At 41.2% G+C, this 14,029-nt stretch overlaps 1 protein-coding gene across 1 annotated transcript in view; it reads left to right on the top strand.

The window, feature by feature from the left end:
• Nucleotides 1-14,029, top strand: part of Etnk1 (ethanolamine kinase 1) — a 41,977-nt gene that overhangs the window by 11,944 nt on the left and 16,004 nt on the right. Inside the window, exons 2-4 of the mRNA XM_028757502.1 lie at nucleotides 2,190-2,449; nucleotides 8,168-8,308; nucleotides 9,819-9,961. Of these exons, the coding sequence (XP_028613335.1) occupies nucleotides 2,190-2,449; nucleotides 8,168-8,308; nucleotides 9,819-9,961 (544 nt within the window). The remainder of the gene's footprint in view (nucleotides 1-2,189; nucleotides 2,450-8,167; nucleotides 8,309-9,818; nucleotides 9,962-14,029) is intronic.

The raw sequence follows: 14,029 nt of genomic DNA, 5'->3' as shown, positions 1-14,029 counted from the left end.
CTCTCCCTCTCCCTCTCCCTCTCCCTCTCCCTCTCCCTCTCTCTGTGTGTGTGTGTGTAGTGTTGAATCTAGGCTCTATCTGCATGTTAGACATACAGTATGCCACTAACTCACATGGCTCACCTGTAGTGTCCTGTCCTTTTCTAATGAATGAAACTTAATTTCCCTTACACATCCTTTCCTGTGTACTGCCAAAGGCAGTCTCTTGTGCAGTCTACTTGTCCTTCCTCATAAGAATTGGCCGTGGACCTGACATACTCACAGACGTCACTCAGCCTGTGGCAGACTTTTGCTCTATGAGGTAATCATGCCATTTCAGGGTCAGTCTCTGCTCCTTTGTTTTGTTTAAGCATGTATGTTATAAATCCCCTTCCAACTTCTAGGGGGACAGATACAGCAACCTACTAAACTTCTGTTGGGAGGTGACAAGTCTTTCTGATGAGCATCTACATACACTGTCTGTGTCTAGTGCTCAGCGTGAGGGCTGACAGCCACTGTGGAAGCTCCAGTGGCTCTGTGTGTTCTCTGAACTAAGTATTAGTCCACCCAGCGTCTTGATTGCTCATGTGCTTGTTGTGGTGATACCAATACCAGTTTATAGAGGACTAACTGTCACACCTCTACTCCTGACAGCTGTGGACACATGCCACTTGATCGTCAGCCTGTTAGTGCTGCTCAGTCTGGCACTCACCCCCTACCCCTGCACCCCTTTTCTTTCTTTTCCAAGACAGGGTTTGTAGTCTAGGCTGGCCTCAAACAGACTGATGGGATTAAAGGCAGCTACCACCACAGCTGACCTGATACAGTTTTTAATTTCCATTCAGCATATGTCTACCTCTCCTAGATAATTTAGATGTGCATTTGGTTCATTTCTAATTGATTTTGTCATTTCTAAAGCAGTTAAACATTATGTAGTAAAAATACCAGTTCACTTTTCACTGCAAGTCACAGTACTTGAGGGGTGTGTATGTATTTTGTTGTGTGGCTTAGTTCCGACTGTTTGAGAATGTGCTCTTGAGTGGTAAGCTTGTGGTATTACTGAGACCTTTATAATCAGGCCAGTGAGTTGGTAAGCTCTTGAGCTTTGGAGAGGAGGGGAGTGTTCACTTGGCCATGGTGTGTGGTCTGTGAGTGTTGTTGATTATCTACATGGAATCATTTGCTCTGCTTTTTGAAAATGAGGACATGAGTGGTACGCTCATTCTCAACAACGATTAGGGTATTTGTTCTTTCTGGTTGTGCTGCATATATATTTAAAGGGATTGGGGTCTATAGATTAACATGGTAAATCTTGGGCTGGGATCGTTGTGACTAGTCTTAGTAATGTTTTATATGGTTGTGCTCCCTTTCTAGGTGGCACCACCAGCTTTCTGTTGACATAGCAAATACTACTTTCCCTCATACTCAGGGTTTTAATTGGATTATTGTATCCTTCTTCATTTAATCTAATTATGTAGATTGTTTTTCCTCTCACACTGTTTTGTTTTGCAGGGTGTTGTAGGGTGGTTGGTACGTAGAGCTTGAGACAGCTTTACTCTGTCTTGGAGCTCATTTTGTAGTGTAGTGCAGGCTAACTGTGAACTCAGGCTCTACTTGAGTGCTCTTGTTACAGTGAGTCATGACGTCTGGCCTTTCTCAGACCTGTCTGTTCCATCTCCTTTGTATGGATTTGTGGCCATCAGCAGAGGTCAGCAGAGGTCAGTGAATGCTCTCCTTTCTCTACTGCCTCCTCCTGGGCTTGAAGTCCAGTGTCAGGTGTGCTGCCAAGTGCTTTCGCTCTGTGCTGGCTCTAGGAAAAGAGCCGGTCTTTTTAAAAAGCTGCTATTCACTGTCCTTTTCCCCCTCCTTTGTCCTACTGCCATGCGGTCATACCAGGCTTGTCTATCTTCCCCTCTGGGCTCTCCTGCTCCTCAGATGCCTTCCCCAGTGGTGCTGGGGATCAAACAAGGACTCACCTACTAAGGAAGCACACTACTGAGGGTTCTCCAAAAGGGTCACTGACGGTCAAAAGTAGGTGTTTTTCCTGAGTTTTGGAGAGTGAGGCCAGGGTCTGGTGTATGCTACCCATGTACACTAAGCTATACCTACACTTGCGGTGTTTCCAGTTACCATTTTACTCACATGTTCTCTTTAATCCCGGCCTTAGAAAAGTCCATTAGCATTTCTCTTTCTTTTCTTTTCCCCGGCAGCTGTTCACAGATGGGATCACAAACAAGCTCATCGCCTGCTATGTGGGCGACACCATGGACGATGTGGTTCTGGTGAGGATTTACGGCAACAAGACTGAACTGTTAGTTGACCGAGATGAAGAAGTGAAAAGCTTCCGTGTGCTGCAGGCGCATGGCTGTGCACCTCAGCTCTATTGTACCTTTAATAACGGACTGTGCTATGAGTTTATCCAGGGGGAAGCTTTGGACCCACAGCATGTCTGCAACCCAGCCATTTTCAGGTAAATTGGTCAGTTTTTTTCTTTTGAAAAAGAATGTTATGTGCGCTAAAGAAATATTAAAAAATTACATTTAGTTTTTGTGTATGTGGGGAGAGGGAGGAGAAAGGGAAAGGGAGAGAGGGGGCAGATAGCGGTATGTGTATGTGGGGGGAGGAGAGTATGTGTGGTGTACCTGAAACATTTAGCTGTCTTCTTAGATACTTTTTAACAACTGAGTAGGGTAGTTCACACCTGCAATCCCAGCAGGATCTGTTCCTGCCATCCTCAACTACCTAGAGAGTTGGATGCCAACCTAGGCTACAAGAGGCCCTGTGTCCCTCCCAAGAAGGAAAGTCTTTGATCACCAGCAGACTTTTTAGTACCAATATCTTCTATGTTAGAAGTTGAAACATTTTAGAATATAAAGACTGTCAAGTGGACATATTGTTTTAATGGTTGGTGTGGTAACATTGGCAGACACGAACGAGAGGGGGCATAGGAAATAAGGTCTCTGGAAGAGCCTTGAGAGGAACTTTCCTGAGAGGAGTCCTGGGTTGTACTTCAACATTTTTTGAGTGAAAACTAATTAGAAATGAAATGTGCCATATCATTTGTCTGTGCTAAAATTCTGTTAAACACATTTTGTTTTTCTAATGAGGAAGGGTCTCGTGGAGCCCAGGCTGACTTCAGACTTACTGCGACTGAGGATGACCTGGAGCTTTTGATCCTCCTGCCTTTATCTCTGGGTGCTGGGAGGTAGCTGTGTGCTTACCGCACTCTTTGTTTGTTTGTGTTTGAGACAGGGTCTTATAATGCAGTCCTGGCTGGCATGGACCTGGCTGAGTAGACCAGGGTAGTTTAATGCCCGAGAGCGCATCTCCCGCTGCGCACACAGCTCCTGCCTTACTCCCTTACCCTCGCCCCATGTCCTCATTCCCTGTGCAGATCCCACACCTCCTTTATTCTGCACCAGGACTGTTGAGTTGTCTTCGGTCCCTCACACTGGAACTCGGTGACACACGTCAGTCAGGAGTTTACATTCAGGAGACTTTTACTCTCTGGACAGAATAGTTTAGGGAGTTTATGTTTTCTACTTTGCTGATACTGGCAGGATGTTGTGGAACAAGGGAGGGGCCATGTTGAAATGATAATTAGATGTCTTGTGGTTTTCCTTCAGAGTATATTATTGGAGCCATCTTGCCACCTTTTTGAGCTGTGGACATTTGGGCAAAGAGCCAGGTCACCTTCCCTTCACTGAGGGATAGGAATTTGCTGCCTCATTTTCCTCATCTAAAAAATAGGAATAATATTACCTAACTCCATGTTAACATAAAGGCTAAGTTTATCAGTGCAGAAACACAGGCTGAATTTCTGACATCTTCAGGCTGGAAATGCTGCTCTAGGTATTTTTGGCCGTGGAGTATTTACATATTCATAATGTGTAGTCTTTGGTTTGAGGTCAAATTGAAACACAGAATCCATGTATGTAGGGCTGTGTACCCACAGCCGAGCCTGAGTGCAGTTGGGTCAGGGCTTTCAAGGCGTCTGAGCTGACTGACCAGTCAGCCAGCTGTGGGATTACTCTGTCCTTTTTCTAAGGATGCTCAACTTCTCCGTGTGGGAAGTTTAGAACAGTGTTCAGTAATGTATGTTAACTTCTGTAATATTTTTCTTATGTTTTCTTACATGTTAGCCAAACTTTGCAGTTCTAACAACTTGGATACTAAGAAGCTATTAACAATATTTTGGTAAATTGTCATAGATAATGCCAAGCTGTTATACTTTTGGAAGCATGGTCTTCTAAGTTTTTAGCTTAGTGTGGTTATGTATAGTTCTACTTGGGAAGCGGAAGACAGGAGGCTAACCTTGGCTGTGTGAGGGTTTTTGTTCCCTGTAAAGTAGCTGCAAGGAGGCTCAGAGGGTAAAGTGCTGCTACACAGCCTGAAGACCAGAGTTTGCATTCCAGAACCTTTAAAATCCAGGGTGGTGCACACACCTGTGACCCCACTCCTGGGGGATTGAAAGGTGGGGACAGTTAGATCCTTGGGGGCTCTGTGGCCACTTGAGCAGCAGTAGGGAACTAGTAGAAGACTGCCTCAAAAACAAAACAAAACAAGCCATCAAAGAAGAGACTTCTGTTGTTACCTTCTGGCCTCCACGTTCATGGCAGGCGCGTGACCCATACACATAACCCCTCTCTCCCAATTTACAAACAGTTAGAATTCACACAAACTAGGTGTCGTGCCATGTCTTGTGATCCCAGCCACTCACAAGGCTGAGGGAGGAGCATTACTTGAGACTAGAATTTGAGGCTTGAGGGCTCAGAAATAACAAGGTCCCATCTCAGGACTTGGCTTTTCGGAACTGATGATGCAGGCGTATTGGACAGTGTTTTCTGAAGTGCGTGGAAGCTGCATTAAATGTGGCCAGGCAAACACTCTGGTTTAGGACAGTGAGTGCTGTCAGGACTAGGTGAACTCTGCTCTTGGTCCTGTCTGATACCTCGAAATGCTTCCTAACTGAGCCAGGTTTTCACTTTTTTAACGAAGTTCCTGACAAACCTGTCTTACAATAGGAGAGGTTTAGTTTCACTTATGGTTTGAAGAGTCTTTTGGTTCTGTTACTTTGGGAGGAGCGGGGTGCTGTGGTGAGAAGGGCAGCGGCAACTGGGATCACGTGGTGGATCGGACCAGCGTTGCTCCCCTCCTAGCAGCGAGAAGCAGAAAGTCTCATGAAGAGGTCTGGGTCCTACGCTCTACCTTCAAAAGGTTCCAGCACCTCCAGGTGGCACACTCAACTAGAGTCAGGCCTTTGGAGACATGTGAGCTCAAAATGATGTTACCAATGCGTGCTTTCTTTAAATTTTAATTATAGTATAAAAATTTGTAACAGGTATATTACAATTCTAAAAATGCCAGACAGAATTCACTTACTGAAGTTGAGGACATGATCAAATGATTGTGATAGCTAATTCTGATGGAACACATAACAGGAACTTTGTAGTATCTGAATCTAATTTAATAAAATTGATTCACAGTAACTCTAGGGGATAGATATTAATAAGCCCGCTTAAGTAAATTCTCATTTACTTAAGACATTTAGTCTTAAGATTTTTCAGTCATTAACCTTTGATCCACATGGCTAACACAAATATCTGCTGAAAGAACACCACTGATAGATAGGTGACTAAGTTCTCATGTATTAGAATAGAGGGGAAGATAGGGCTTTATTGTGCTACTTAGAAAACATGATATTGCTGGGCTTAAAGGTGAAGAGAGAAGAGGAACGTTGAACATTCTGTTCTCTTAGTATTTATAGCTACATAATACTTAGCCTGCTATAGAGTTTCTTTTTATTAAGGGAACTATAATCGTTCTGAGTAACCTCAGGTGGGAAGAGTAGAACGTCACAGAGTTGTTCCTTAATGTAAGTGAGTGACTGGCTGATTCTAAGATTCCTTCTCTTCACTGGTATCAAATCTGTGGGCGGGCGCTCGGTTAAGTCCCTGGTGTGAGATGGTATTTGTCTGGAGCCTGTGTGCCTCCCTCCTGTCACCGGCTGTCTCTGCGGTACTTGGTCCCACATGCAGTGCAAATGTGCTTCAGGCTGGTGGGCTCAGTTGCAGATAGGTTTGAGCACATAGTATATGACAATGACACTAGACAGATAGTGCTGGGGTTGGGGTGGGTGTGGTGGTGGAGGGAGGGGGTATTTGGAAGGCTAGGCTACTTCTCTGTGATTCCATAGAGTATTATTTGTATAGAAATTATGTAGTACTCAGTGTAACAAGGTGTAACTTTGTGAGAAATATTTTTTTCCTGAATCATTTAGTTGGATCCATGGATATGTAGCCCAGAGACACGTGGAGCTGACTGCAGATTTTAGTCAGTTAAGGTTTGCTAAAGCTGATTGTAGCATTTATAATCTCATTCGATTAAAATGGTGTTATTTGTATTTTCAGTTAAATCTACTCATTTAGAATACATATGAAAATACTAATGTCATATATTCACTATATAGATACAATATTTACTGTTAGAAACCAGGCATCAACTCTTTCAAGTATATTGTGTGACAATATGGTTTGCATTGTGATAAATCGATTTACTGTTTTTTTTTTTTTAAAAGGAGGCTAAAAAACCAAAACAAGAAACTGATAGGAATTAAGTTAGTTGGTGTTTTAAGGAGTATATTTGCTAAGAAAAAAAAAGGCTGGACAGTGGTGGCGCACACCTTTAATCCCAGCACTTGGGAGGCAGAGGCAGGCGGATTTCTGAGTTCGAGGCCAGCCTGGTCTACAGAGTGAGTTCTAGGACAGTCCAGGCTATACAGAGAAACCCTGTCTCGAGAAAAAAAAAAAAAAAAAAAAGAGTATATTTGCTGTTTGTTTGCTATTCAGTTTATTTTAGGTCATGTTGTAACTCTTCTATGGCATTTAAAAACACTTCGCAGGTTCTGGTAACTACTAGAAAACAGAAAGTGCAGGACATAGGAAGGGCAGTATGTCCTAGTCATAAATTACTATGACAGGATTCTGGGTAGGAAGCTCTGCTTATCTCTACTGGATCTTAAATGAAGGACAAGACAAATCCCCATACCCAGTGGGACAAAACAGATAGCAGGAAGTGAGGTGATCTTACCTCTTCACCCAACAAGAGAAGAGCAGGACAGGAGCAAGCCCTTGCTGGCTTGGAGCTCGTCTGTGCTTCAGAGGCAGAGCCAGGAGATCCTGAGTTCAAGGTCCCCCTCAGTTACATAGGAAGTTCCAGGCCTGTTTGTACCTCTCCTTTCTCAGATGCATACATGCACACATAGGGCACACATAGGGCTGTCAACAACACGGAAGTAATGTTATTTTATCTGTGTACAGCTGACCGGGGCTGGATGACGACTAAGCTGGATGTGAGCCTGTTCCTTTTACAGAGGAACCTTGAGTTTGCGTCTTAGCACTCATGTCAGGCAGCTAAAAACATGAGTAAAATTCCAGAATATTCATGATAGGGGGGCTAGGGATGTAGCTCAGGTAGTAAAGTACTTGCTTAATATGAGTGAAGTCTTGGTAGCATTCTTAAATAGGGAATGATGGGATACCTGTCTATAATCTGATCTGATGATCAGAAGTTCAGGGCCATCCTCTGCTACATAGTCCAAGGCTAGCTTAGGGTATATGACACTTGATCTCAGAAAAATCAGACAAGAATAATTGTAGTACAAACTTAAAAGTGTTTATTTAATTACATTATGACACTTGATTCTCTGTGTCTTAGTTTGAGTTCTCAAGTGTTTTTGTGTGTTAGAGTCACAGGGAAGCTTTTAAATATTCTCATTCATTAGCTAGACCCTAACCAAGCCCATTAAATCAGATTTGGGGGGATAGTAGATTTTTTTTTTAGCAATTCACTGTGGGGATAGCTTTTTCTTCTGGGAAACATAGTTACAGTAGCGATAAACAGTGGCCAGGATGTGATGTTAATCGGTCAAAAATTCCTGTGAGGTTGCATCAGGAGTCAAGGATGTTGTGGCCATAGGGAGCAGCTGTGAGGTGGGAATCCGGAAAGGCATGCAGGAAGCAGCCCAACTTGACCTGGCAGACTGTTAAATGGGGCTTAGAAGGAAACACCTCAGAAATTCGTGGAAGACAGTTGAGGAACCTGGTTAATGGTGATGGAGTGAGAATCTTTTCTAAATAGACTACTTAACTATTAATTTAAAATTTTGCGCTGTTTTGTTTTTAAACAGGCTAATAGCTCGTCAGCTTGCTAAAATCCATGCTATTCATGCCCACAATGGCTGGATCCCCAAATCTAACCTATGGCTGAAGATGGGGAAATACTTCTCTCTCATTCCCACAGGATTTGCTGATGAAGACATTAATAAAAGGTAAATTACTTTGATATTTGCATTGCTTTGCCCTCAGTATGTACTGAAAGATAATGCTTGTATAAAATCTGGTTTGCATTCTCTTTGCATTAAAGTGAACAAAATTATTGACTGTGGCTCTCAGATGACACTACAGAGTTTCCGTATCATTTTGAAGCCCCTCCCCTTCCCAAGAAAAGTCCCAACAACAGCAAAGGGGGATGGAGTTGCTACAGATACAGAGTATTTATTTAGACGTAATTATAAAGAATACCAGGAAAGGGTACAATGGTACCAACCATGGTATTCATCTAGAGATGCATATGTGTGGGTATGGATGGGACTGTAAGGATTAGATCATCTTAATTTACTGTGTTTATTTAAATGACAGATTATTAGGGTGAAAATTTACCTTCTGGGATCTTGGCTCTTTCCAATTGGCTACCAAGTTTAAACTGCCTGTGATGGTTCATTTTTTATATGGGATTTTTTTAATAGATCAGTCTTTAGAATCTAAATCTTAGATATTGCTAATATTACTAGTATAAACATGAAAAATTTTATTGGGTTTATACCTAAGTTGTGTTGAGGCTGTAACTTGTGTAGGAATTCTATTTCCAGAACAACAGAAGCAACCATTATTTAGAAGTGTTGACAGTGGACACACACACACACACACACACACACACACACACACACACAATCTCTTAAATTGATAGTGTGTGCTCACATGCATGTGCTCATACGTACATACACACACTCGGAGAGTAATGTAAGTGTCCTGGGAAGCAGCACACTGTGGGCCCAGCCTGTCCGGTTACCAGTTCACATCCCTGTCATGTCCACTTGGCAAGCGCTCAGCTCTGTGTTGTCACCTGTGTAAAGGGACTACTGTAAGTTATTAGCTGGGTTTGCTGGTGGTCTCCCCATGTAGGTAATTTGTGTGGAGCATAGGAATACTTTGATAGATTTTGGATGAACAACTAAGAGGCCAGGCAGCTCTTTGGCAGGAGTCTGTGAATAGCACCTCGTGCCTGGTGTCCACATGGCCAGCTGGAGGAGGTTGCCCATTCTGTGTCATTTGTTTTCTACTACAGTTTATGCAAATGGATCATGCACATCCATACTTTGGGTTCCTCCTTTTTCCCAGGCACCCTTCTATTAACCCTTGTGCTTAAAATCTGTGTTAATCATGTTTTTAAGAAATGGTCTGCTCAGTTGCGCTGAGGCCAGCCCTAGCTTTGTTGTTGAGGTGCAGTAGGTAATGTATGTCATCTCCAGCTAGGGCTTTCTGAAAACATCAGTTTCATCTGAAGCATCAGTTTTTAGTTTCTGCTCTACAGTTTAACTGTCTTATGTTTAAGTTGATTATAAAGGTTTTCTTTATTCCGGTTTTGGAACACATTGATTTATTGTTGAATTCAGGAACATGTGATTATTCAATAGGAAGCATTTGAGGTAGAATGTTAACTTTAAATTTGAAAGGGTCAGTCAGATAAATAAGGTCTCACTCTTCTCTTAAAATGGACAGGTTCCTAAGTGAGATCCCGAGCCCTCAGCTTCTTCAGGAGGAGATGACTTGGATGAAGGAGATTCTTTCCAGCCTGGGCTCACCTGTGGTACTTTGCCATAATGACCTGTTGTGTAAGAATATAATCTACAACGAGAAACAAGGTAGGTATTTGACCTTAGCAGTAAGTAATTTGATTGATTGCTCATATGCTCTTCTTAATGGTCCCTTGTCTTTGTATCAGAAAACAAGAAGTAAAACATGCACAAAGATTTTTGCTTGATGTTATACAAATCATGGTAATTGCTATTAGGAATGTATATATATACACACATACACATACATACATATATATGGATAAAATGTTTTTAAATATTATTACAAGTAGTGGGTTCTTGTTGCCTCTTTAAGTGTACAGTGATAGTTGTGTATGTATGTGTGTGTATATATATGTATACACATATATATTTATAAATATACATATATAAATATATATTTCTAAAAGCTTTTTGGCCATTTGTGATTTTAAAAGCATGTCTGCTGTAATGGGGAGTGTGGGAAATCAACAGATTGCTACTGCATTGCTGGATCTGTGGGAACCTCTCAGTGCTGTGGGCTTAACAGCATTTACTATGGCCAGGCTTTGTAATTCCTGAGTATGCTGACCCTCTAGGGAGAGGCTCAGATGTAGACTACTGTCTTTGTTGGTATTTATAGCAAATGAAGTAGTAATAAAGTAGCTGTGTTTAAATAGACTTAAAATATTCTGAGGTAGAAGTTGGTACTTTGGTGTAACTTTTTGTGACTGTTCATATCTTGATGCTTTGTGTTCATATCTAAGGTTGCATTATTAGGTCACTGGGTAAAGTGCTTTGAGGTTTGGTTGCTAAACAATAAATACCTTCAAATACTAAATTGAAATTTAAAGGTACTATTTGTGTTTAATTGATAATTGAGAAGTGTTTGAAACTGGAGCCGCTGCTTTTAGGGAAGGCCCGGTTTTGAAAGTACTTATTTTGCAAAGACCGTATTTTAAATAAAAAAAAAGTGTTTTTATGTATGTACTAAAACCAAAAAATTACTATTGTTGTAGTCATAAATGTATTAAATTTGTTAGTAGTGACCTTACATCCAAAGTTGGGACTATTCTAAATAAGATAATTGTTAGTAATTACAGCTAACTTTAACCTGAAACCCAACTAAAGAGACACTGTCAAGGATGATGGTCGTAAGCTATATTTTCAAAGACATTCATGTTTTATATTTGATATTTTAAAGTGGATGAGAGATTAAGAAAAGAAAACACTGCACTAAAGGCTGTTCTGAGTCATGTTGATTCTTGTGTGGAGTCACTTCATTTTAAACTTTAGGTATACCCTAGAGCATTAAGTCTTTGACAGTGTTCTTTAAGGAGTTACTGTCATTGATTGTACATGGTTGTTACAGTAAATGAGTGGTGACCAAATCTCAATGCTATATGAGACAGGAGCATTAGCTGTCCCTAACGGGTGTGCTAGCGTGAAGTTCAGTGCAGGACCTAATAACACGTTTGTGTAACGGAGCTTCACGGAAGGGACTTCATCTTACATTTGAAGTGGACACTCAGCTTTATCTTTAACTGCAAGTTAAAGGGAATTTGTTATTTCCTCTGGAATATAAGTTTAATTGTCATTTAAATTTTTATTTTTTGCATATTCATTTCATAGAACAAAACTCATTTATGAAACTAAAAATAAGGGACCAAAAAAATCAGATTACTTTGTCATAGGTACTTTACTTTTTATTAAACATTTGTCAGTCTCAGTTCTTGATAATTTACATGTAACGTGCTTGTATATCAAAGAGAACAATTAGGTTTTAATTTGGTGTTAGAGGTCAAAATCTCTCTCCATGTGTCTCTGTCCCTTTCCTTCCAGTAAGAGTTCATGTTGTATTGCTTGCTCCTTGTCTTGGTGGACATTTCGAGTGTTAGAAAGGAAAGGCTGTATGTGTATTTTGTCTTCATCAATTAGTAGTTTTGTGTTTCCTAGAAAGGCTAACTGGGTCTTGTGGCATCCCCTTGCAACGAGAGTTCTGTGTTAGTAGTTGATACGTAAGCTCTAAGACACTAGTTAGAGTGTTCAGGTAAAACCTTAAATTCAAGAACACCGACCAGAAGCTATACTGTTATCATCCATCCTTTGGTGTGATTTCAGGTGAGGAGCTAGTAGCTTTGAGGTAATGAAAGCATGTGACCTATTTGAGTCTGTAGTTACAAGTAGAAGATAACCACGTTTTAGTCCAACAAATTGGTAAGCTTAATGCATGTTGGTCTGGGAGCATTCCTTTGACACTCCAGAGATGATCTTAGAAAAGGCAGTATGGGAGCCAGGTGTGTGTAGTACATTTGTATCCCAGCATGTAGGAGGCAGAGGCAGGCAGCTCTCCTCCCTTAGTTCCAGGACAGCTAGAGCTGAGACCCTGTCTTAGGGGGAGGTGAGGAAACCACAAAAGGGGACTAGAGAGATGATGACCCAGTCATTAAAGGCTAGGCTCTTAACAACAACAACAACAACAACAACAAAGGCAGATGGACTCCACCTGTTTTAGCTGGCTGTTTCCTTCACTGTAGCATATGAAAGCTGAGCTTTTGGAAGGGAGGGTAATTTATACTTAGAATAATGGATTAAATTTTGCATTTTATTCACATACGCACTTGATCTGTAGTCCTAAGTCATCCACGTGGTTGGAGTACAGTACCTCCCTATTTTCTGCTACAAGTAGATAAAAATAATGGATGGAGTGAGTGGGCTGGCCCCTATCAAGCTCTCTTCTTTTTAATTTCTCAGAAGTGTAAATTTGAAGCTCACTTACTACATTTGTGCAGTATCATCTTGCAGTTACTGCATATATTTTTTAAAATAATGTGACAAACTAGCTTTGGCATTAATTAATATACGTATATAATTTGTCAGCCATTATTATGTTGTTTATAGTATACATTTTATAAAAAGCTATCAAGATTTGAAAAGCTGGCATATCTGGAGAGTGGTGATGCATGCCTTTAATTCCAGTACTTGGGAGGCAGAGGCAGGTGGATCTCAGTGAGTTCCAGGACAGCCAGAGCTACTTGGAGGAACAAACAAACAAAACAAAAAAGAAGCAAACCCCCCAAACAACAATGAAAGCATTAGCATAAGGATGTAGATGTTTGTTAGCCGATGGCCCCTTCCCAGCTGTGATGAAGGGACAGCTGTCCTCACAGTGCGGTCAGTGCCCACTTACGACATAGAATTTGTAATAAATAAAATGGGAAGCAGCTATTCTTCCCAGAGTAAGACAGCATTATGCAGTTGTTTGTCTGTCAGTCATTTGTTAATCTCACAAAGCTTAGAGTGGGGAACTTGGGATGACTTCCAGTGTAATATTCCGATTGTAGCTAATTCTTCAGTTGCTGACATGTCAGAAGCCATAGATGAAACTTTTGAGATTGTGCGTTTGTCTTTACTTTTGTTAGAAGGTTCTTCGCTTTGACAATGACTTTAATTTGTTTCTTACTCGCACCCCAGTTTCTTCATAAGAGCCCACATACAAGTAAGTCTCACTATAGCTCTAGATGTAGGTAGGGGGTGTTAATCATTGTCCATTTTCTGTTCAGTAAATATAAGACTTGACTGAGACAGATCTGGCCTCAGTCAAGCTGTCCTTGTGGTACTGCAGATGTGGCTCAGTTGGTATACTGCTGGCCTGGTAAATGCAAAGCCTCAGTGCCGTCCTCAGCACTGGGTAAATGGGTGTGCCAGGACTGGGAGCCCAGTATTTGGAAGGTAGAAGCAAAGAGGACAGGAAATTCAAGATCATCCTTGGAAAGGTTTTAGGCTCCCTCCTCCCCTAGTCCCTATTAAAGAAATAACAGAAACAAACAAAATCTTGTCTTTGAAAGATAATCTCATATACAGACAAACATAAACACAGATGAAACAAGTAGAAATATAATCATATATAAACACTTTGCTTATAAAAACCAATGTATTCATACACATATATACCTTTTGCTTATCTGCTTGGAGTACCACCATACCTTTAAAATAAAAGCCATATATATAGAATATTGAGTGTAAATATCTACAAACACAAATAGAGACCTAACTCTTTGTAACCATGTACCTGGTACCTCTATAGTCGAGGACTGACAAGTTTGTGCTTTATCACCCACTTCACCTGCTCATTCATCAGTTCGTTTTAGGCCTCCC

The sequence above is a fragment of the Grammomys surdaster genome, unplaced genomic scaffold (genome assembly GCF_004785775.1).
Source record: "Grammomys surdaster isolate TR1022 unplaced genomic scaffold, NIH_TR_1.0 126176, whole genome shotgun sequence".
Lineage (NCBI taxonomy): Eukaryota > Metazoa > Chordata > Mammalia > Rodentia > Muridae > Grammomys > Grammomys surdaster.
Note: the sequence above shows the minus strand (reverse complement) of the source record. Positions and strands in the feature narration are given on the sequence as shown.